At 37.1% G+C, this 26,250-nt stretch overlaps 1 protein-coding gene across 1 annotated transcript; it reads right to left on the bottom strand.

The window, feature by feature from the left end:
- Window positions 1–1,838: 1,838 nt before the first annotated feature.
- LOC125194221 (V-type proton ATPase subunit a3-like) lies at window positions 1,839–15,995 on the bottom strand. The gene is made up of 18 exons (XM_048092329.2): window positions 15,715–15,995; window positions 14,256–14,300; window positions 13,692–13,814; window positions 13,506–13,613; window positions 12,673–12,783; window positions 12,439–12,612; window positions 10,245–10,382; window positions 9,977–10,084; window positions 9,733–9,840; window positions 9,415–9,563; window positions 5,250–5,403; window positions 4,014–4,174; window positions 3,734–3,940; window positions 3,401–3,584; window positions 3,191–3,271; window positions 2,890–3,089; window positions 2,554–2,613; window positions 1,839–2,401 (listed from the first exon to the last, which is right to left on the bottom strand). The coding sequence occupies exons 1-18, from the start codon at window positions 15,859–15,861 to the stop codon at window positions 2,197–2,199; spliced, it is 2,463 nt and encodes an 820-aa protein (XP_047948286.1). The 5' UTR covers window positions 15,862–15,995; the 3' UTR covers window positions 1,839–2,196.
- Window positions 15,996–26,250: the final 10,255 nt, after the last annotated feature.

Raw genomic sequence — 26,250 nt, forward strand, 5'->3', positions numbered from 1 at the left:
GTAAATCTTGGCGCAGAATCTAGTCCTCTCGGATACACCGCCTTTCTCTGGCGGGTCGCCGCCCGTAGTCCAGAGCCTCTGCCTCTTCGGCGGTGGGCCGACGCACGTCCTCTGGCGGTCGCCGCACGTAGTCCAGAGCCTCTGCCTCTTCGGCGGTGGGCCGCTATACGTCACTTGCCGCCGGGTGCCTGCAGTCGCCGTACACCTTGCGGCGGTCACCGGTCGCCGGTCGCCGTCTGAACTCCAGATTTTCAGACTTTGCGTTTTGACTCCCTTTTTCGGCTCAAATATGCACATTTCTCACAAAACACACCAAAATACCAAAATGTATAAAATGTGCAAATAATAGACATGTAACGTGATTTTGACATTAAAAATGGATCAAATAATAGCCTTAAAACAGTGCAAAATCCGAGCGTATCACGCGTCGCGTCGCGCCTGAGTCCATGGACTTGAACTTGGATCTTGGCAATCGGTCTTTGGGGCTCTTGGGCACCAAGGTATTACTTTTTGGACCAATGACCTGATCAAGTTGGAGAACTGCCCTGATCAGGCTGGTGGACTCCACTGACCTGATGAAGCTGGCGAAAGTCCAGGTGACCTGTTCAAGCAAGCGAAGTCCAGCGATAGTTGAAGCAGGCCCAGACCAGTGGACTGATCAAGTTGATTGTTGACCTGATCAAGTCAAACTCACTTCAGGATGTACATGTCTAGATACATCCGTGATTCAAAATCCGTAACGTTTTGTAACCCCCGTCGTTTACAAAATCTCCATGATGGCAGCCATCAAGGCTGTTGACCCTGCAGATGGATGGAGCCTATAAATAGGCTAGTCATTTGTGCATTCTAGCATACCATTCGACACATCAGAATCTAGAATTCACAAGCATCATAAGCTCTCTCTCTTTGCATTGTCTTTTGTCGAATCTCTGCCCTCGCCTTATTCCAGTTCGCCGGAGCTCGTTTCGATTGCAGTGCTGCATCAAACGAGAGATAGCCGTTTTATCTTTGGAGACGAAACGTCAATCCGAAGAGCACTACCGGGGCGTATCTCGTCTTGTGGAAAGAGGACTCCTCGACTCGGCTAAACATCTTTCCTACGATTTATTGTTTCGATTCTACATTGTAATTTTGTTTTAGTTTAGTTTCTTGTATTTCCTTCTCTTGAGTTGTAATACGCCCTGCAAGTATTTATCTCTTGTAATCCACAGATTCCCAAACAATCTCATTATTCATCTCATATGCATCTTTATCGCAACATTTGGCTACGCTGATATAAAAAATACCCTACAATTGTTATCAATAAATTGGACGCCCCAACGTCAAAATCCAGCGTCCGCCACTGTATCTTTGAATGTAATCTTTAAACCTAGTAGGCTTTCTGATATGGCATTTAGGTCGAGATTGATCCATGGGATGTGGCTTTTGCAGGAGTCTCGATGAATTGGGCTTGATGGAGTGGTTGGGCTGCCCGACATGGAGTAGGGTGACGTGAGTTCCCTATAACATATATCCAGCTCTAGATTCTTCAAGAAAACATATAGAAAAAAATTACTGTTTCGACATGGAATATAATTTACTGTTTCGAAAAAATTTATTCAGGTAGTTAAAGCATCAAATTAACTTGGGTCCTTGAAAAAATATTTTGGCTACATAATCATCCTTTTGAGAACAACCAAGAAAATCGAAAAAGTGAAGGGTGTTAAAATAATAAATTTCAAAACTAAAGCTAAAGGAGAAGATAAAGGAGGAGAGAAGAGAGAGATTGGTGGCACCCCGTAAAGTGCAAATTGAAGAGAGTGGGTGAGGAGACAGAAAAACACAGATAAGCAACTACGTATATAAACTATCTACATCTTTATTGATTTTTTAAAGAGAAAAACAAACAAATTTTGCAAAACCTCTTGAAAGAGTAGTATGCTCCTCTCTTCTATTAATAATTTCCCGATGGATACTAGGGCTAAGCTGCATAAATAAAAAATTAATAATAGGTACATCATTCTATTCTTCTAAACAAGCAAATACAGGCCACAAAACAAGCCTGCTTATTCCTCTCAACCGCAATTACGAGGCACTCAGACACAAAACAAAACCTCAAATTCTCCATATCTGAAAGTATTATTGCCTTCACTCTCTCTCTCTCTCTCTCTCTGCATGACACCAGGTGAAAGAATCAATAAACATCTCTATGCATACTCATTCCTCTTCGGCATCCAGCAATGAGAACGAGAATGGATAGAACTTGTAACCGTCACCCTCGTAGAACTTGTTTTGGAACTCCACCCAGTGAAGTCTCAGTGCATGCAAGAAGGCACTCAGAGTTTCCATCACCAACAGCACACCAACAGTGGCGCAAATAAAGATAATAATGCCAATTATAAGGATGAATATATTGTTATATCTGCACCATTGATCAGTTTCTTAGTAGGTAAAATAAATCATTATAGTACACCAACAGTGGTGCAAATAAAGATAATAATGCAAATATTTTAATGTTCATGTTATAGACATCTCAGACATAATAAAAAACGCTAATGAAAGAAATCAACTCACCCCCATGCAAGGAGGAGAACTTTTTCATAGAACACAACTGATAACTCAGAATGCGCAAGGCTGAAATCACAAAGGCAAAATGAGCTATAATGAGAATATCTAGTAAAGTTCAGCAGTAAGACTGAAGGAATGGAGATGTTTCATTGCATTTGTTCAATAGCTAAGCTTTGTGGTAATTCTACATCTCAAAAAAAAAAAAAAAAAAATTGTCATGTTGAAGCTAGCTAGCTTCAGTGAGTTCTAAAATAAAACTGAAGAACAAATGTCTTAGTTTCTGTAACAAACTAAAACTACTAGTTCTAGTATTATTTGAAGGTTACAAGCTCATATACATACCTGAGTGCCCACAAACGAAGATAAGAAGCGGTATTTGAAACTGCACCAAGAACAAATTCGATTGTGTGTATGAGCTGATGTACAAAAACTTCACTGAATTCAAACTCCTCATGACCGTGGCCACCACCATTATGGTTTGCCCCAGATTGCAGAGATTCCTCAGTATCTGGAAGGGTTGCATAGGCCTCTCCCTGATGCCTCTGAGAGGTACGGTGGATAAAAGGAAGGTAAGATGATATGATACAAAATAAGCTACAATGATTGGTGGGAAAATAACATAAGAAAGTCTGAAATTGCATACCTCATGTTGCATCTTCAAAAGGAAAGGCTTTGGAAGCAGCATCCATGGGACGGACACAAGGGCCAATAGCAATAGCACCATCTGTGGATGGGTGAAATTGGCTTCTATTAGTCGAAGAAGTGAAAAATACAAAAGTTTCCGTTACATCTTGATGTAATATGAAATTAATATAGTCAACAGTTTTTTTAATTTCCATTTAAAAAGTTAAACCTGCAATGTCTTCTGACCAGTGAAAAGCTGGTTTTCCCCAAGCTCATCAGTAGGACTCAGAAACATGTAGATCATCACATGGTATAAATCAGCTTGGGAACCAGTGCACCATTTGACGATGATAAGGAGAGAAAGATAGCCAAAAAGGCTGTTCAGGAATATCATCTGGGGAACAAATTGGAACCTGGAATGGGAGTAATAAGAAAATGATACTTAGACATACAATAACTACATTCATAATAACATAAAGAAAGAGTATATATTGATTGATGCCAGTGATCGTGGATCTAATCAATGAAAGAGTTATCAGGAAAAACATGGTATTAAACATACCATGTGTTTATGCTATTTTTGAAGAACAGGGCATTAAAATAGCTCAATATTATTCCCAGGTTCATCTGTGCAACTCCAAGCAATATGGACATTTTCATTTTTAGTGAGTTCAGGAATGGAAGCTCACTGCGTGAACCATGCCAAACAGGATCCACTCCAAATGGATAAGTGTCTCGTCCTTTGATCAAACCAATAGTGGAAGCCTCACTGCAGTAAGGAAGTTCAGCATACAAAAGGGAGCATGCAACAGATTTTAAAAGATTCCAGATCAATCAGATACCTGCAAGTTGCATCACGACATACGTATGCCGACGGAGCAAATAATTCAAATGGCACGGAGAAAAACTCATTATAGATTAACCCAGTGTATATTGAGAATAGTGACATCAGCACAATAACGTAACGTCCACCGAATGCCATTTCCATGATATCCCCAAGTTTCTGCATTACATGGTATAATAAAATTAATATAAGCGTTCGAAGTTGAATAATACTAAAATATTCGAGTTAGAATTAAGGATTTTCCTGAAGCTTATATATTATGTCCAGGAACATTTTTTAATTATTTATATAAGAATTTAGAAATAATCCTTTAGGAATTCATACAAAAAAACACCAGAGGTTGTTTGAACAGTAGCTGAACATTCTGGCATTACTTAAGTTGTTCAATGTTCTAAAACATCTACACAACACTAGCACATAAAAGTATCCTACTCCCTCTGTCCCGCTTAAGATGACACGTTTTCCTTTTTAGTTTGTCCCAACTAAGATGACACATTTCCTTTTTTGGTAACTTTCTCTCTCCAATTAATACACTCAACCATTTTTTCTCACTCCTATTAAAATATCCATCTTTCTTCATCTCTTTACTTTAATACCTACCCCCACATTCTCTCTCCAATTAAACACTTTAACCCATAACTCCTAAAATCTCGTGCCGGCTAAGCAATGTGTCATCTTAGCCGGGACGGAGGGAGTACCTTTTAAATTCTACCCCCTGTTCCTTGTTAATTGAGGCATTTCTTTTCGGCACGGAGATTAAGAATAGTGTGTTAAGTGGATAGTGAATAAAGTAAGAGGGAATAAAGTAAGAGAGATGAAGAGAGAAAAGAGTAGAAGAGATGATTACTTTTTGCCAAAAATAGAAATGACACAATTATGTTGCACGTTGGAACTTCCCGAAACAGAAAAATGAATCTATTGACATGGAACGGAGGGAGTACTAAAAGTACAGTTTATCGGAATAAATATGGCGGATTAATAAAAATAACCTTTAGCAATTCCTATAGATTACAGATTTGCAAAGGCTAATGTAAAGGCAATAATCATCAAGTACTGTGTCATTTCATACTAATTACTGACAAAGAAATGATAACTACTGAGTACTAATTCATTAAAACAAAAGTGACATGGTGCATTCAGCTGGAGAATAGAATACTACAAGAGAATGAAAGTAACTGCTATGCATGTTACTGCTGCTAAAAACTTCTAAATAATTCAGAAGACTAGAACTTACTTGATTGGAGAGCTTTTTTTCTCTGACGATAAAAAACAATGTAGCAAGTAGAAGGCATATACCATGCCCCCAGTCCCCAAACATGACAGCAAAAAGAAAAGGGAAAGTGACAATGGTGAATACACCAGGGTTTGCTTCCTGATACTTGGCCACTCTGACATAAGACAATGAAATAGCCAGATATTAAATGCATTGTACTGCACATATACATTCATATATATACATATGCATAGGGGAGTAATCAATTGCTAACTAATTAGCAATCCCAAACTAAGACTAAATCTTAGCCATTAGATTAGAAGATCTAGTGGTTGAAATAATGACACATGGATTAAATTTTTAATTAAAAAAATTAATAAATAAAATTAGAATGTATTAATGTTATTCTCTCTCATTAAAATCATCTTAAAACTTTAAATTTATATAACTCTCTCGATTTAAATTATTTTTTCGCAAAAAAAATATCAAATTAAAGATAATTTTATAAGGATTCCAACGAGATCTCAATTGCATATGTTCCGACGACGTTCGGATGATGAAATTTGATATTTTTTATTTTAGTTTTCGTAAATGTTGATAATCAGATTTTTATCAACAAATACATAAAACATATCAACAAAACCATGTAAAAATCTCAATAAATATGTGTTGATATTTTCTTGTACTAGTATTGATATTCTTATGTCATATTGTTGATATTTGTAATACGCTATGTTGATATAAAAAAACATTCACGAAAATTATCATATGATAACATAATAACGATATTACCCTTTTGTTGATATTTTGTCTACTATTTATTGAGATTCGTAATATTTAATTTCATGCACTCATTTTAAAATCTAAGGGTGAAGATTTGGTCTTGATTTTGGATTAGGGTGCTATAAGCATTAGAATATGACCATATATATATATATATACACATATAGGGGAGTGATCAATTGCTAACTAATTAGCAATCCCAAACTAAGACACATGGATTATATTTTTAATTAAGAAAATTATTAAATAAAAATAAGGGGTATTAATGTCGATTCCCTCTCATTAAAATCATCTTAAAACTTTAAATTTATGTAACTCTCTCGATTTAAATTATTTTTTTGCAAAAAATATATCAAATTAAAGATAATTTTATAAGGATTCCAACGAGATCTCAATTGCATATGTTCCGACGATGTTCGAATGATGAAATTTGATATTTTTTATTTTAGATTTCGTAAATGTTGATACCCAAATTTTTATCAACAAATAAATCCAAAATTTTCAATATAATGCATATAAAATCTCAATAAAACCATGTAAAAATCACAATAAATATGTATTCATATTTTCTTGTACTAGTGTTAATATTCTTATGTCATATTGTTGATATTTGTAATACAATATGTTGATATAAAAAAACACTCACGAAAATTATCATATGATAACATAATGACGATCTTACCCTTCGATATTTGACAGGATTTCACTTATTGACCAAAGTGCACCCCTAGACTGCAATATTATATATGCTAGACTGCAATTGTATATACGCTAGACAACAATCTACAGCAATCTATAGATTGCATCCTAGCGTATTGGATATTGCAGGCCGCGTCACCTTGCAATCTAGAGTATTGGATGTTGCAGTCCGCGTAAATTTACCCTTGCGAATTTTTTATGATTGTCATATGACAGCTGATTATTCGTCCACGTGTACAAATGATTGGATAGGAATGGTGGTATGGTGTTATTTTAAGAGGAGTTGTCATTTTAATGCATCCCTATATATATATAGGGGTGCGTTAAAATGACAACACCTCTTAAAGTGACACTATGACACCACGCTAGATTGCAATATTATAAACGCTAAACTACAATAGTATTAACGCTAGACTGCAATCTATAGTGTATTAGATATTGCAGACGAGAAAAATTATAGTCTAGCGTATTGAATATTGCATTCTGCGAAAATTTACCCTTTTGAATTTTTTATGATTGTCATGGCAGCTGATTATTCATCCACGTGTAACAATGATTGGCTAGGAATGGTGGTTTGGTGTTACTTTAAGAGATGTTGTCATTTTAACGCATCCTATATAGGAACACCTCTTAAAGTAACACCATTCCTAGCCAATCATTTGTTACACGTGGATGAATAATCAGCTGTCATGTGGCAATCATAAAAAATGCTCAAGGGTAAATTTTCAAGGGCTGCAATATCTAATACGCTAGACTGCAAATTTTCCCGTCTGGAATATCCAATATGCTAGACTGCAATCTATAGATTGCAGTGTCACAATGTCACTTTAAGAGGTGTTGTCATTTTAACGCACCCCTATATATATATATATATATATATATAGGATTGTGTTAAAATGACAACACCTCTTAAAGTAACACCATACCACCATTCCTAGCCAATCATTTGTACATGTGGACGAATAATAAGCTGCCATGTGGCAATCATAAAAATTACTCAAGGATAAATTTTCACGGACTGCAATTTTTCCCGACTGCAATATCCAATACGCTAGACTGCAATCTATAGATTGCAGTCTAGCGTTTATACTATTGCAGTATAGCATATATAATATTGCAGTCTAGCGTGGTGTCACAGTGTCATTTTAAGAGTGTTGTCATTTTAACGCACCCATATATATATATATATATATATTTTTTTTTTTATTATTTAGGGATGTGTTAAAATGACAACTCATCTTAAAAATAACACCATACCAACATTTTTAGCCAATCATTTGTACATGTGGACGAATAATCAGCTGCAATGTGGCAATCATAAAAAATTCGCAAGAATAAATTTACACGGACTGCAACATCCAATACTCTAGACTGCAAGGTGAAGCGGCCTGCAATATCCAATACGCTAGCCTGCAGTCTATAGATTGTTGTAGATTGTTGTCTAGCGTTTATACTATTGCAGTCTAGCGTAGTGTCACAGTGTCATTTTAAGAGAAGTTGTCATTTTAACACAACCTATATATATATATATATATATATAGGGGTGCACTATGGTGCCACCATATATATGATAACACCATACCACCAATATAGTCCGTTAGATCTCATCTATGGACGCCTAGGATTAAGTTTCGTGAAAAACACGGGTTTGAAATCTACTGTATTAGATATTGCAGTCGTGGTAAACTGCAATATTATTGTGGTAAGACTGCAATATTCAATGAATAACACTCAATCTGGTAACGTAAGATTAGAAATTTTCTATTTTACCCCTCCGTATTTTTACACGTGGCAGCATGACATGCGCACGATTTTCAGATCCAATGACATAAAATGGTGGTATGGTGTTACAATAAAGAGGGTTGTCATCTTAATATACATATATATATATATATATATATATATAGGTTTGTGTTAAAATGACAACTCCTCTTAAAATGACACCGTGACACCACTTATACAGCAATATTATAAACGCTACACAGCAATATTCAATACAGTTGACAACAATCTGTCTAGCGTGTTGGATATTGTTGTTCAAGAAAAATTGTTGTATAAAGACCAGCAAATTGCTGCCCGTCTTTTTTGGGGGTCTTTTTTTTTTTTACCACGTGGTAGCTTATTATTCGTCCACGTGTACAAATGATTGGCTAGGAATGGTGGTATGGTGTTATTTTAAGGGGTGGTGGCACCCTAACATGCCCCTATATATATATAAGGATGTGATCATATCATAACCAATATTTATGGTGATAACCTAATAACCCTCATTTTATGGACGAAAAATATCATTTTATGGAACAGAATATCATTTTATGGAATAAAAGTATCATTTTATGCATGCTGATAAAATATCGTGTATAAATATCATTTTTAGTAAAAATGATACTTTTGACCCATAAAATGATAGGGTTATTAAGTTATCACATAAATATGAGTTATGATATGATCGCACCCCTATATATATATATATGTGTGTGTGCGCGCGTGTAGAGAAAAACAACTGAATTCTAAGAGTGCTACTAAACTTAAAATTTCAGGTTAGGACCAGACACCAACATATTAATGATACACATTATGTATCAAGGTTGAACAAGTCAGTGTTTCTAGGGAAGCATTAGTAGCATATTTGATTTGCAGTGGTAATTCACGTTTAAGAAGTGGGTCCACTATTACAGTTAGTCATCTTTAGTGAAAAACTTACCCATAAGCATCAACTATCTCTTGGAAAGCTGTTGTGAACTTGTTTGTCCGGAAATATGTGGGGGGCATCTCACGTGTGTGCAAGACTTGGAAAATAGCCTCAACTTGAGAATTGCAGTCATGTGTTGCCTGATGCAACACATCCTGGATCTGCACAAAAAGGAAAATTCTCCATATTAGGAAATTGTCTAGATTTTGAAATTCTAAATTTGACATTAAGAACAAGCTTTGTGAATCAATGATCCATAACCCCTTCGACGGAAATACTGTTACCCCGACCAAAGAAGGGGGGCAATTTAGAATAAATGGTTCCAATTACCTGTTTAGTTGCAAAAATAGGACTCCATCCTTCTGCTACCAGGCATTTCTTGGTGACATCCATACTGAGCATATTCAGAGTGTGATAAATGGCTTTCTCCTTCCTCACCTTAACGAAAATAAAAATACTTTTATGTTTGCAGTTGCACTAGAAACCATTTAACCCATAAAAAAAAAAAACACAAAAAACATGAAGAGCTGCGATTTCAGCTAAGGGGGTTCTTTCTAAATGATGAGTGTCTTACCAAGATGTTCCAATGCTCAAACTGTTCTCCAATAGTTTGTAGTAAGTTTCCCCGATGAACGAGTCCTGCATCTACCGTAGTCTTTAGCTCTGATAGCCTCCCAGAGACCTTAAGCAGCAGAAGAAAAAGGTTTAGAATTTTGAGTGGTTGTTAAGAGTATAAAACTAGTTATGATGTGGATATACAGAACAAGATAAGTACCTAGGTAGCGTAAGGAGCTAATGCAGAGTTTTTATTCCATTGGCAATAATATTAGGAAACCACATACCTCGGTGATCATTTGAGACTGCTTGCTAATATCCTCACTAAAAAAGTATCGATTTGCTCCAAAAGCATCACATATTTTCAGGATTTTGTTTTTCACCCTTTCTCCAGAAAAGAAAACTGCAAACACATTTTTTTCAACCTATACCATAAGAAACAATATGACTTCTCTGCAAATCATCCTTCTAGCCGGTATATATTGTTAATAGTAAATGCATGCATGGATATAATGTGTCACGAGAAAAACAGCATCTATGTTTTGGACACTTTCTACTACCTTTTTCCTTAGAAACTACAGCACGATTACTATAATTGGTGTCCCCCAGAGTATAGCACTTTACTTTTAAGAATATAGCACCACGCTCTACTTTATTATTTAACCTTGTAAATACCTCTTATTTACCAAAACAAAAACCACCACTTTTTCTATATAGTGAGCCTCATAATAATATCTATCAGAAATGGGCCACTCACCCGCTTAAAAGACCTTAAAAGGGGGAGAGGGTTATTACCCACACTTATATAGATGAGACAGAATCAACACCAAATCGATGAGGGACAAGAGGGGAGAGGGTTATTATATAGATAAGATAGGATCATCACCAAATCGGGAGAAGATTTAAGAGATTTTAACACGTGTGAGCCAGAATGAACATCAGACTTCCACATGTGGGTACACAAGACAACAGATAAGAGATAAGAGATAAGAGATAAAGAGATCCATCATCGACTTGGGCCCCGCTCGATACCATCAGTGTTGTTAGGGTCGTGGGGCGAACCAGGAAGATGAGGCAACGAGGCGCTTGCCCCATGAATCGGGGCACCCTAATGTGCAGAGGTATAAGTGAGAGAGATGAGAAGTAAAAGAAAATAACTGGGCAAATAAGCATATAAGTGTAGAGATATAAAGGAGAATATAGAGTCCCCATGACACATTAATGGCGAAATATGAAGTAGTAAAGCACTATTGATGAGTCTAAATGTTGTTACCCAATTACATTAGGAGAGAGAGGTATTGAAAGGATTAAGAAAGATGAAAATTAGAAGAAATTAAATATGTATATGTGCAAAGATATGAATCACCATAGGGAATCCCCATTACATATTAATGGCCGAAATGAAGCAGTAAAGCTCCATAAGTGAGTCTAACTATAGTTGACCAGTTAGAGATGGAGAGGAAAGAGATATTGAGAGGATCAAGAGACATGGGATTTAAATCAATTAAAGAGTTCAGAGATTTTAAAGAGGTATAAATGCATATGCATAAATGAGGGCGCCCCAGTCTCGCACCACGCACCTCAGCCGCGAACCATCTCTGCCCCATGCACCTCGTTCGCCCCACCCACCTCAGGGCGATGGCAGCGGCGCCTCAAAACCGCTTTTTTAACAACACTTGATACCGAATTAGAAATGGGTCACTCACCCCTTTAGGCCTTAAAAGAGGTTTATCTACACTTATATAGATAAGATGGGATCATCATTAAGTCGATGTGGGACAAGATTTAAGAGATTTTAACAATCTCCTCTATCCACTTTGACTACATCTACAAACTAATTTTTTTTAAAACCTGTGGTCATCCAATGTGCCATAGAGTTTGGGAACGGAGGGACTATTAAGAAGATAGCAAAACAACATCTATGTAAGTGATAAGACATTTTATTGACACTAACAAGAGGCATATACTGCTTGAAGAGCTTATGTGAAAATATAATCACACTAACATTCAGTACGTAAAGTATTCTACAAACTCAATGGCATGAGACTCAAATTTTTAGCTCAGTGTGAGATTTGGAAACAGATGAAAAGACACTGTATTCTTCACAATAGAAGTAGGTTGAGACAAATTATTAACAAATCAGTAAAACAGACTATAATTAAATCATACTCCCTCCGTCCGCGAATAGGTGTCCGTTTTTCCATTTTAGTCTGTCCGCGAATAGGAGTCCCGGTTCACTTTGACTATAAATGGTAATAGGGTCCCACATTTCACTATCTCATTCCACTCACATTTCATTTAAAACTAATACATACAAGTGGGACCTCTATTCCACTAACTTTTTTCCACTCATTTTTCTCAACATTTCTTAAAACCCGTGCCGTCAATAAATGGGACTCCTAATGGCGGACGGAGGGAGTAGTTGGTACATGCATGATGCCTTGCATAAATTGTTCAGGTTTACTTTTCAATTAAGTATACCTTATCCCCTGACACTGGGTCAACAACTGGCTGATCCACAGCAACCTGCCTCAGGAAAACATTACCCCTAGTAGCCCGGAACAAAATCCTCTCAAATGCCATAGACTTTTCCCTGGGAACAAGTCCAGTGATAAATCCCAGCCTGACTTGCTTGGATGAATCGGCTGTTGTTTCCTGTGAAACAGAACATCATTGGTCACTACAAACAGAAAATGCATTTACAAGAGCCTGTACCTGCTCAGATAACAACGGAATTTCCACAGACTCCTCCCCACCCTGATTTGATGAGTATTCCCTTTGACGAGCCTCAGCGCTACTAAGGGCAGAGTGAAAGAATTCACCAGCCTAAGGAAATGAAACAGAGTTCATGTCAGTATAGTTGCCAAGGTGTAACAGTGAGAGTTGAATGCTTTTCTTGTAAAAAGACCAAAAGTATAAAAGTGCAGAATTAGTTCAAACTTCATAGATTCAGATCATGCAGGACTCATGAGTACTTAATTTTATAAATGTGCTAACGTTATGCTTGATGATCAGATTAAATCTTGGAACATTTAGTCAAAGAAGTATCTTCAAGTGAAAAATATACATCAACAAAAAATATGACTCCATTTATTTATAATTAATGGTCCACATTCACCATTGTAAATCTGTGTAGTTCACCAACTTCAACCAACATCTACATCTCCTATGCAGATTGAATACCTTTGACCATCTTATTGCTTATTTCAGATAGAATGAAGCTAGAAAAGGTAATAAAGAAATATCAAATGTGAGATATTTTCCAAGTGGCTGTGGTTCTCTTTTCTTTGGCATTAATAGTGTTTTACCGCAGGGATGACGCTGGTATTATCTTGCAGGATTTATAATTCTCAATGATCAGTTGTTTTTGTTTAAGGTAGTGACCTACCAAAAAATGGAAATTTGTATGCATACTAAATCATACTATGGTAGCATTCAAATCTTTTGAATGTTAAAATTTTTAATAGCTTTTTGGCTTTTCCCCCTAAACATAAAACTAATTAGATGGTGAAGCAAAGTATGCGAACACTGAAATAAAGAATCAATACTTTTTCCAGAACAAGCTTGTACTCCGCTAGCTCATTGTAGGAATGCTGTAACTTATCGCCATTTGAATTTATCTCAACTAGCTCTGCCTCAAGATCTCCAAGTTTAACCTGAAATGAGATGGCAGTCTGGGTTAAACTTATTCAATTAACAGTGCCAGTGAAGGATTTACAAATAGCTAAGGACACCTCGAGGTCATCTAAACTGGCAATGGCTTCAACTTGAGATCTCACTCCAGTCACCAGTCCAGCCTTTGACATTTGGTCGCGGAAAAATCTTAATTTACGCGCCATTTCTCCAGATCTTTTAATCTACAGTGGATACAGAAACAAATAATAACTCAAGTTCTACATGGGGTAATTCAGGCAAAAAGCAATATCTAACATGTATTGGCAACAGTTTCAGTTGCAGCAAGAAAAAACCACAACATACAACTCTATATATAGGTGAAGCCAAGTAAAGATACACTATAATTGTGTCTTTTGTGTAAAAAAGGGCTGAAGTTTGTGTTGAGTGATGCTATCTCACTTAATAAGTTGGTAAAAAATGGTTATTTCATAGATAATATTGTTAATAGTATAATAGATCATAAAACTTGGCCTAATAAACGAAATGAATTGATATTAACAATCTTTATATTGCAAAATAAGCAACTATTAACAGTACACTTGTGGAGTATGAGGGACTATGCTAGCCTTGATAGTTGATAAATTGATCAAAAAGGAAAGGGGAATAGCACTTTAAATTCATACCTGAATGGCGTATGTTCTCTGGAATGGGCTTTTTTCTGCATTTAGCTGGGAGAAGACAGCCAGAAATTGATTAAGATTCGAGATACAAGGCTAAGGAAACTCATAAAAAGTAAATACAGACACAAATTCTTAGAGAAACTGACACAGAAAAGAAATTACCAAATTAATGAGATCAGTAGGAAAGAATATACACGCACCAAAGGCCTGTGCAAGTACTCCATAGTTTCATAACAAATAGTTTGAAAAGTAAGGGCATAGTTTATCATCATTCCTTATTCCTACATTCCCGATCCTGATTTTCTATATGAGGGTCGAAACTTTGCATTCAATTGACGCCTATTGTCCAGAAACTTTGTTTCTCCCGCGAATTAATGAAATTTAAGCCCAGCCTTAAATGAAAGGTGATTTAAGAGTGGGGGTAAATGCAGAAAAAAAACATCTATATGATATAGCATCCACTGAACAACGATATAGCATCCACCGATTTTTAACATTAAACTAACTGGTATTATAATCATACTTAGTGAGCATACAGCTCCACTGTTGTACACTAAGTCTCAACTGCTATAGTACCATACTACAATTGGTGTTTCAATGTCTCAAAACAATACATTCTGCGAATATTCCTTGCCAATTAGACTTTTATTGTTCCTCTGGTCAATACACTGAGAATTGAAATGCATTTACTTCAGCTATACTCAATGGGAGTAACACTGTTAAGAGTGCAAAACAGCTGGATCCATCACAGCAACCAAACACTTCAAAGTAAAAAACTAGTATTTCAAATAACAACTCCTAAAGAAATCATGGAAGATCATAATTCCTTTCAGGCATATGAAAGCTTGCTGACTAAAGGAAGTTAAAATATTTATAATAATAGATGTTTCATTTTGTACAAAAACGGTTTTCCAAGAGTAGTAGTTAATCGGTACAGAGGGATGCACAAAACCAGAAAGTTAAGTGACACACTTGATGAACCTAATTTAAGAAACTGCAATTATCACGACCCAGGTTTTCTTCATTAACAAAATCACAAAACTATTTTGACATACTCAAGGGCCATAACATGCGAGGGCGACCTTGGATTTGGTAATTAACAAAATAAACAAGGAATAACACAAAAGTTGAACAATGAATAACACAAAATCATAACTCTGATAATTCCTAGACCTTACGTCAAATCATAACTCCTAACCCAATTAACAGAATAAATTAGATGCTTAAGCAAAAGCTATCTCCATCAACTAGCACATTAGTACAGAGTTCACAGTTACATCACACATATCCCATTCTCCATCGTCATAACAACAAGCAACGAATAATCGTCGCCAGTAACTAGTTTCTTAGTACCAAATTCACAAAACTCATAACCCTATACACATCACATTACCGCAAAAATAGCAATTGAATCGATTAGAACTAAGTAAAAACAGTAAAAAAAATTTAAAAAATAGCGTACGTCTTTGAATTGGATGAGACCGAGATCGCCGAGATACGACACGGCGAGGTGAGCGGACTCGATGGGAATGATGAGTTGCACGAGCTGCATCGGCTCAGAGCGCATCAGATCCATCGACGGACAACATCCCCCTCCCCGCTCTCCCATCTTTAATCTGTCAGATCAACTCAATCTCTCTCCCTCTCTCTAGAAATCTAGAAGAGAAAATCGTGATGTAGGAGTTAGATCATAAATAATTTTGAGATCAACATATCATTGTGTGAGATGCACGAGACAGAAATCGATGGCTGGTTGATTACTTTTCTATTTTGTTTTATTTTTTATTTTCTATTTTTCTTTTCTCTTCTTTAATTTGTGCCTCTTCGTTCGGCCCACAAATCAATCAATCTATCTATCCTAATATAAAGTGACGGTTTGATAAAAAGATATTTTTATCCTTTTCGGAGGGAAAATGTAAAGCTATTTTATTTACCCTTTAGGTCATTTTGAAAAATAGCAACTATTGGACAGAAAAGAGGCAAATATTATTTGACGAAAAAATGGTCTAATGAAAGAGTGGCTTCACAAACAAGATAAAACACCTATACATACACACACCTTTAATTGAATCTGCATTTTTATTGATTGATTTACTGATAATTTTATTTTTTATTGCAGCATAGCATGAATCTCGGAATCCAGCGACAGCTCCGACGATGGGTGACGAAGGCGGCATGGCTAATGGAGGCGGGGCAGTGGCGGCGACTGAATACGAGAAAGTGAGTCGCCACCTTCAAAGATCCGATCTTTACCGAAAACGACGGCAGCAAGGCAACGGAGGCGTGAAACGAGCGGCAGGACAGCCGGGTGAGGCGACGGCCATTGCGAGTAAAGCAGAGCAGCACCGCGCCGCGAGGGAGGAAGGCGTGGCGGAGGAAGGAGAGAGCTTCGAGAAAGAGTGAGAGAGAAAGGAGGAGGACGCCGGAGGAAGATAGTACTCTTCCTTCTTGGATCATCCACTTTTGGGGATGGTCTTTGTATAAACTTTGTTTACATGATATATATGGGATGAAAGTCCTACTTAACCCTCCACACCGTGAAGGTGTTTAAAAAAACGTATACGGACTTTCAATATTTTCTATTTTTTCTATGAAATTTTAATTTGTTAATGTGAATACATGAACTTTTAGTTCTATAAATTGAAGTTGATGTGTACGTCGGATGTGTCAACGTGGCAAAAATGCGATGAGTATTAAAGGTGAAAAATACACGAACTTTCGTTGTTCTCTAGAATTTTCCCCGAACTTTGAGATTTACTAGAATTTCCCCTAAACTTCAAAAATTTATGATTTTTCTCCAACGATATATTTTTTCTAAATTATTTAATGTCAACACTTTTAATTTATACATATCAAAATTTATGGAGAGTGAATTTTTTAAAACAATACTTCGTATAAATAACATTTTTAAAATCACATCATTTAAATAAAAAAGTTATATGATCAAAATAAAAATATGAGTGGATGCAAATATTTACATGAAAATAATGAATTAGTGTATAAAAATAAAAAAAATATCGTTCTAATCAAATGAAATTTGAAATGCAAATATCACAACATATCCAAAAATTTGAAATGAAATTTGTTAAATATGGAGTATTTTTTTTTAAATATTGTCTAAAACAACTAAAATTTCTATAATTTAGAAAAAAGGGTAAAATTATTAGTATTATTTTGATTGAAATTGTTTATTGGGAAAATAATTAAAAAATCTCATTGTTCATATATTTAAATTAGAAAAAAGGAAAATATTAAGGGAAAATATCGAAAGTCATTGTTCATATGTCACGCTGATTTTCCACCTTTATCTCATAAATGGTAGTAATATTTAAGTGTACTCCACATCAGTATTTGGATAAAAAAATTTATTCGGGGAAAAAATTTAAAAAAATCAAAGTTCATGTATTTACATTCAAAAATAATAATTCGTGGGAAAAAGCAAAAAATGTTAAAAGTTCGTGTATTTACAGGCAAATAACCCTTCTCTAAAAGGTAATATTTGTAGTATAAGTATAATAAAAAAAACATATTTTTAAAAGGTTATATTCTAATTTTTTTATTTTTTTATTTATGAGAAGAAATTTAATTATTACAGAGTCTATCCTTCTTATTACAGACCGATCATGGAACTCATAATTAAAGAAGAACTTTTAGTCGATGTTGAATTTGATATAACTATTCTTGCTTAATACACTCAATTACATGATTTCGGAGATTATTTATTTCTTAATCTATACAAGTAACGCATTATGTCTATATTGTTGGTCATACACTTTGACTTGTCAAATATGTGCGGACTTTTTGTCACTGAACATTTTGGATAGCAGCGATGACTATAAAAGAATGTCTAATATTGTCTCAACCTTGTTGGAGTTGATATTATCACCAATAGATGAACTGATCAAGTTTACACTGTACAGAAAAAAAGCAATCGATTATAAACTACAATCTATGGTAGACATTTATGACCTTGAGATCGTACCTGGGAGTTGCCATTAGAGAGAAAATTGAACGAGAGATATTTATTGGTGAGAAAAAAAGTATGTGATGAATTAGGAATTTGTAGATGATTATAAAATGAATTAGATGGAAAAAAATGAAAAATGAAAAATGGAAAAAAATAATTATATTGAATAACTTGTCGGTCTTGGAAGCGTCAGGCTACATATTTGTGATACGAAAAAGTAACTCTTCACTGTTGCTTAGAGAAATAAGCTTGAATGATCCTTTGGGCGGCTTTTCTCCTAATCACGATGGATGTACCATTGGGTTCTTCGTTTAAGAGGAGGAAGGATGTACCATTGGGTTCTTCATTTAAGAGGAGCAGGATGGTTGTTGTAATACTCTTTATTACGACGCTCCCCATGGGCAATCAACTATTTTAGTTCATTGTCGTAATTGTTATCATCGTGGGCCATACTTGAATTGATCATGGAAATTTACAGAGATATTTGAGTGAGATAGAGATTTTTAGTATGAAATAAAATTACTTCATCTGTTCGCGAATAGAAGTCCCATTTTTTCGACACAGAAATGTTAAGAAACGTGGGTAAAAGAAAGTTAGTGGAATATAGGTCTCACTTGTATATATTAGTTTTAAATGATATGGGAGTTAAATGAGTTAGTGGAATGTGAGATCTTTTTACCATTTATAGTAATTATGTATCGAGACTCCTATTTGCAGACGTAGGGAATATGTGATAAATAGGGTATTTATTGATGATTATGGAATAAATTGAAGGAAAAAATTAATAAAAAACGGTAATATAACGGTTAAATTTTGGAGAGTGTTATAGTTTCAAATTATATACTCTCTCCTCCCCTCTGAAGATGACACTTTCCTTTTTGGTTTGTTCCAACCAAGATGACTCATTACTAAAATTAGAAACACTTTTATCTCTACTTTATTCTAACTCTTTTACTTTACTCTCTTCACTTAACACATAAAATAAAGCTGCATAAAACCATGTGCTGCCCAAGGAAGTAGCCATCTTCCTTGGGACGGAAGGAATATTAATTTCTTTATTAAAAAAATTGTAGGGCACCATGTGGGGTGTGGGGTGTAATGGGATTCAAACACAACATAGGGCGCCACGTGGTGGGGGAGTGTCGGGACAGTCTGTGCTCCCTCCCTTCTCCGCGTGAGTCGCGTTTCCCCCCAACTCATCTCGTCGGGACGCGACGCAAAATTGAGCTTCCAATGTGGATGCTCTTAATTTACATTTTTTTGTCACATTTTGTGCAGACTTAAGATTTAATGTCTTTTTATTTTATCTATTTTTATACTCCCTCCATCCCATAAAAGATGTTACACTTGTGGGTCGGCACAGGATTTTAGGAGGTTTTGTTTTGTGTCTTAGGTGGAAAGAGAAAATATAATATTTATATTATTGTGAGAGAGAAATTTTTCTTAAAATGGAAATGTGACATCATTAGTGGGGCAAACTAAAAAGCGAAGTGAGACATCATTATGGGACAGAGGGAGAATTTGAAATAAGAAATCTTTTTTCTCATACAATGCAGGGATAATTATACATCTCATACAATTTTTTTAAAAATTACATAAATCATAAAAAAAAATTCAATTTTGTTTCATTTTAATACATTTCGTTATTTATGCTTAAACGCCGATAACTTTTAGCCTATGTGGAGTACAAAAAGTTTTATCGATATGAAGCAGTGAACAATGAACATAAAAAGTTTTACAAAAAGTTGAACCACTTCAAGGATTTGAAGAATATTAATTAATTTGGAGTTCAATTTTAGATTTAGTAACAAATACAGATCGAAAAGGTAAGAAATTATTTGAATTAGGGTTCAATAAGACTACTGCACATGCTCAACGGACCGCTCAGTTGATGTCAGCAAACCGCTGACTCAAACTTGGAGGACCGCTGTGCGTAAGTCTCGTCCAAGCTCATTCCAAAGAGGGTCGGCTCTTAGTGTGTCGACTGCTGGTGAGCTTGGTGACTGCTAACTTCGTCTAAGCGAACCGCTGAGTGGGTTTAGTAGCACAATCGCTTATTCTTTAATTTTTGTGCATTTTTCTAAGTCTTTTCTATTAATACTCAACAAACACGTCAAAATACCAACTTATATAAATTATTCAATATAAGATCATAATTCACATGTTATGCATGCAAAAAAAGTCAATTCTATAGGTAAGAAATGCAAATTTCGTTTTTCTCATACAATGGTTGGATTCTTGAAAGTGTCCTTTTGATTTGATTGTTTCTGAATTTTCTCTTGTCCTTGTGGAATGCTCAAGTCAAATTGTCAAACTAATCCAGCTGGCTGATACGCTCGGATTTTGCACTGTTTTAAGCCATAATTTGGTCCGTTTTTTATGTCAAAGTCACTCTACATGTCCATTAATTACATATTTTATACATTTTGGTATTTTTACGTGTTTTGTGAGAAACGTGCATATTTGAGCCGAAAAAGGGAGTCAGGCGCCCGGTGGTCAGTGAAGTGTGATGCACTATATTTTAGCACTAAAAATACCTGCAAGTATATAGGGTAGATCTAGTATATCTAAAGGTCAGTACCGGGTTGTCGAACACGGGGAATAAGATCACCAATTGGCTATCTTCTACTAAGCTTCTTTTACTATTTGGAGAAACAGAGATTTTTGTAAAAACAATTAAGTTGAAAACAGAAAATGGATGAATGCAGCACAAACTAGAGATCGAATAAATGATATAAGAGAATTCCAGGGATGTGCCTTCACAACTATGGTTATACAAATTCCTTCTACAATACCCTAGCACAGTCTATACTTCGATAGGACGAGTCACATAAGTTCTGCCCATGCGGTACAAGCTTAGATTACTAACACTAGGGCTGTCAATCCTAGATTCGTAACTCCTAGAAGCTCCGAAGACCCTTGAAAAATCCTCATTGTCAATTAACAGTGTCATTTTAAGGGAAGCTAATTGTAGTGTCTATTAAGTGGATCTAACTCGCCAACCTCCTCTCACGATTATGTAGCAAATTATAGCAAATCAGCATCGAATGTGTCACTCAAACATGCAGTATTACGGAGCAACTTAAAGAAAAAACGAAGTATAAACAAAACGGATATTAAATAGAAAACGGAATTATATAAACCAAAAGAATGTTACTAACACATCTCTAAAATCGTATGGATTTAGTTACACATGATAGAATAATCTAAAAACATAGTTTGAAGGGAAAACAATGTAAATATAAGAACAAAAGTGATAAAACCCAAAGGTAGAATCTAGTAGCCTTGATCTTCACTTAACTTCGTCTTCAACCTCTTGCACAGTGATGACTCTCAAGTATTTTCGCTCTAGAATTATGAAGCAAAGAGTGTAAAAGTTGTCTCTGAATGGAGAGGTTTAAGGGGGTATATATAGGGAGTAAGTCGAATCCTACGGAGGAAAGGAAAAGATGGGCTAATCTTGGTAAAATCTAGAGAAAATCTAATTAAATTCATGCACCGCCTTCTCGCAGCGGACCGCTGCACCTTGGCCAGCGGTCGCTGTGGATTGTCCGAAGCCTCTGCGGATTTGGGTAGCGGTCGCTGCATGTTCTACAACGGTCGCTGCTATTTAGTCCAGTGGATACAGGATCTTCTCGAGCGGTCACTGCACACGTCCCAGCGGGCCGCTGGGCGTCTTCAGACTTTTCAGCACAACTTTCCGGAGCGGACCGCTTCAAGCGCAGCGGTCTCTGCGGTCCAGCGGTCGCTGCATCACACGCAGCGGGCCGCTGGGCGTCTTTGAACGCGCCAGAATTCCATCTTCGACTTTTTCCTATCTTTTTGGCTCAAATATGCACAATTCTCACAAGACATGTCAAAATACCAAAATAGATAAAATATACGAAATATAGACATGAATCATGGTTTAGACACTAAAAACAGACCAAATAAGGGTCCTAGAATAGTGCAAAATCCGAGTGTATCAACTCCCCCAAACTTACATTTTTGTTTGTCCTCGAACAAAACAATAAAGTCACAAGTATAGACGCACGTAATGCACATGGACTAGACGTCATAATTGCCTCAAAAGATGAAAGAGCAGATTAAGTCTGAATTAACGCAATCAAATCAAGTAAGGCTTATTAGTGCACTTTCGTTACTAACTCGTGGAACACCTTAAATTCAAGCACTCACATGTGGCAAACTTCCAAAGATGAAAATTGTTCTTTTTGCTCACTTCAAAGTGTATATAGGCTAAGTGTATAGGCACCTCAAATCATGCATCATGCAAAGTTGCTCAAAAATCTAATCCCTCTTCTACTAGATGTGATTAAGCATCAAAAGTCCGAAAGGTCTTTATTTTTTGTTGTAATGTAGGCTCTTTGGTAGGTGAGGAATATTTGGCTAAAAAGTGGCTAAACCCAATCATGGCAAAAGTGATCAATTTCTACCACACCAAACTTAGCATTTAACTAACAATTCAAATCGCAGTAAACTTAGACTTTGTCTACATTTCTTCTCACTCCCAAATTCCTTTGATTTTTCTATTCTTTTATTTTATTTTTTTTCACAACCTTTCTTTCTTTTCTCTCTCTTTTTTTCCCCATACATATCCTTTCTAGATCAAGCACATATTTATTTGAATTTTTTCATTATCCCACAACTTGTATTTTTCAATATTTAAGCACACTACTTTTCTCAACTTTTTCTCCTTATCTTTCCAATTCCTTTTCAAAAGATATAAAACTCTATGCTAACCCAAGGAATTGTCTCCATTTAATTTGCCTTCCAAAGATAAGGCTTGACACAAAATTGGCTCCAAAGGGAAAAATTTTAGATTTTGAGAGGGTCGAAAATTTTGGATATAAAAGTAGGCTAGAAAAGATGGCCTAACATCTTCCCTTATCAACTTAAACACTCTGTAAACTTAGGCAAGACTAGGAGCAAGTTCTAGAAACATATACATGAATGCAGATAAATCACACAAGAAAGAAATTAAAGCTCAAATCTCACAATGTATAAAGCATGATCCAAGGCGAACAAACAATTCACTAATTATGCACCTTTTCACCAAACCATCAAATCAAGACGTTAAGCCACACTTAAACATACATGGAATGTAATATCATTGGCAACTCTGTCTAAAGTGTGTCCTTACGCATGCGTGTTTCTAAGTTCTTCATGTTAAGCTCACGACATTTTTCAAGGTTTTCACAAGGATTCATCTTTGGGTTCTATTTCAAAACAAAGCAAAAATAAAAACAATAACCTAAGCAAAAAACAAAATAAAAACCCTAAAACTCACGGTCCACCACTTCATCCCCCAAAACTTATTTACAACAAAGTGCAAAATAAGTTTGTAGAGTCGGTAGGGACGTGAGTAAACTAGAAAGCAATAAAGATACCTTGAAATTCTCCCGTGGGATCTGGACATGGCGACAAATCGAAAAATATCGAAAAATCGCGCTGGAAATTGTAGATGGACAGCGGTCGCTGGCGATGAGTTAGAACGTTCCAACGAATGGCCAGTGGGCCGCTGCGAGCTACGCAGCAGTCGCTGGCGGGAGTCTAGAAACCTGCAAAAAAATTTCAAGGCTTTAAAAACGAAAATTCAAGATAAAAATACAAGTGCTCATTTAAAGTCATGAGCTTGACTCCATCATTCTTGAGGAGGAGGGAAAAGAGCACTAAGGTCCTCGGAGGCGCCGATGAGGTAGGTGATGTCCTCCCTCATGGTTTGACGCTCCTTTTGAGCCTCCGTGGCCATTTGGAGAAGATCGGCAAGTTTTTTTCGTTGATGAACATCCTCGAGCCTTTGAGCCTCCCAAAAGTTCATCTCGGTTGCCCGCCAATCGCCTTGGGCCTCCCAACCTTGTTGGTTGAAGTTGTTCACCTGCTGCTGCTCCGCCCAACGATTGTCCCAAGTTGGACATGTTTTACGAATATGAGAACACCTCTACTATTTGGGCGGAAGTACCAGCTTGAAACTCCTCTTGTGGATCCGGTCGGCCTCGGCGGCGGTTCCTCCTATTGCGGCAGCGGTGGCCTTCTACTTCGTCCTCCTCGTCCTCTCCATGTCGAGGCGGTGGCGGCGGCGGTGGTACCCCACTTCCTTGAGCATACGAATGCTCTCCACCCTCCATATATTCATCAATGGTGGCGTAGGTGGAATCAACTTCCGGTTCGAAGTTGGGGACGCGCAACGGCATGTTCCGCCTCCTAAACTCCCCGCTAATGGGGTTAGCTTCAATTGCACTCCAGTGGGCGGTGGTGTCGAGCCTCCAATTGGCCTTGTTGTCCCACGTATCAACCTTGGTCAATTGTGGGAGTGGAACAAGAAAGTGATCCTGCGCCGACTGTAGGAAGAACGCTTGGCCACTCGAGTCGGTCTTCAAAAGTCCCACCGCGAACAAAACCTCATAGGTGATGAACATCTCACCCATATCCGGAGTGAAATCCACCGTCGGGATGCCAACATACTCGGAAATTGCCGTGATCAACTGGGCTCCCGTCCTTCTTGGAGATGCGGTCGACGTAGATGGTGAAGAGGATTCCAAAGTTGATCCCCTTCTTGTTGAGCAAGCTCCAAATCACGTCCATCTCGGTCTGGGAGACACTCCCACTGTCAATCCGGGCAAACATTAGCTGCGTTATCGCCCGGTGGAGGTATCGAAGGACGGGGTTGCAGATGGAAGAAGACTTAGCGTAGGCCATCATGAAGTCCTCCCCTTCGATGGTCATAGCTCTCCACATGTCGGAGTAGTCATACTCCACTTCCTCGTCGGGGTTGGGGTTGTGGCATTGGAACACCTCACTCAAATCCGCCATCGTAAAAGTGTGGTTGTATTTGCCGAGGCGGAAGTTAATGGACTCGGGGATGCGGGTGTCACGGTCCTTGTTGACCCTAAGAGTACTTAGAAACTCAAGAGTGAGTCTCCGGTATGAGGGCCACCTCCCACGAAACATATGGCTGAGGCCATTCCCCTCACTGACGTCGCACAACGCCCAAAAATCTTCTATAATCCCCAAAGTGGCGAGGGGAAGATCATGTGGGTATCTTGAAGGCGTCGTGTCTCTTGCCGAGACTTTCTTCCACATTGCCTTGTGTGCTTCCAACGGAAGGCTAATGCCATAGCTCTTCGCGTTTTCGGGCTTTCCTCTTGTTGTCATGGTCCTACAAAGAAACATCAAACTCATAAAAAGAGTATCAACGAATGACAAACAAGGGTTCCCCCAAACTTGCAACCAACCAACCAATAATCAACAAAAATAGACCATGGTGTGCAAGCTTGTACCTAGCATGTGTTCTAGAGTGATTCATGAAGAATTATATAACAAAATCAACACAAAAGAACACCCATAATCCATCCCCCAACGTGAATTAATCCCCCATGCAGAGACGCATCATCATAGGCAATGAAACCAACAATCTCTATTATCTACTCATGTATTGCAATTCATGGAAATAATAATAGCCTGACAATGCTATGAACATGATTGGAAAGTATAACAACAAAGATGAAGGAGAGATTTCACTATCAGAACACACAATTAATCACCCAATTCACAAATATAAGCCAATGAAATCATGAAAAAACATCATCAAACTCATCCCCCATGTTAAAACGAACTTCTCAACCGAACAATTCATCAAATAAAGCAAAATCCTTGGAAGAATTTAAGCATAAGCTCAGAAATTGAAGTTAGGATTCATACCTTGATTTGGAGTGATTTTAACGTTGGAAGCCCAAAAAAAATGAGATGCAATGGATGAACTTAAGTGAGGGTGTGTGGAATTGTTGAATATTTTGAGTGGGGGTCGTGTGCAAGAGGTAATGGAGAGAAAAGATTAAGAAAAGAGAAAGAAAAACTAACTCTTATAACAGTTTTCGCGTTACTGCCTCTCGCGCATCGACCGCTGCAGGTTTCTCCTGACGACGGTCTCTTTCGGGCCGCTGTAGCCCACGCAGCGACCGCTCCGGCCCGCCCTAGGGCCCGGCCCTGTTCCTGCACACATGGCAAACTTTCAGCGACCGCTGTGGATTATGC

The sequence above is a fragment of the Salvia hispanica genome, chromosome 4 (assembly GCF_029641045.1).
Source record: "Salvia hispanica isolate PSC_SH4W2 chromosome 4, Shi_PSC_v1, whole genome shotgun sequence".
Taxonomy (NCBI): Eukaryota; Viridiplantae; Streptophyta; class Magnoliopsida; order Lamiales; family Lamiaceae; genus Salvia; species Salvia hispanica.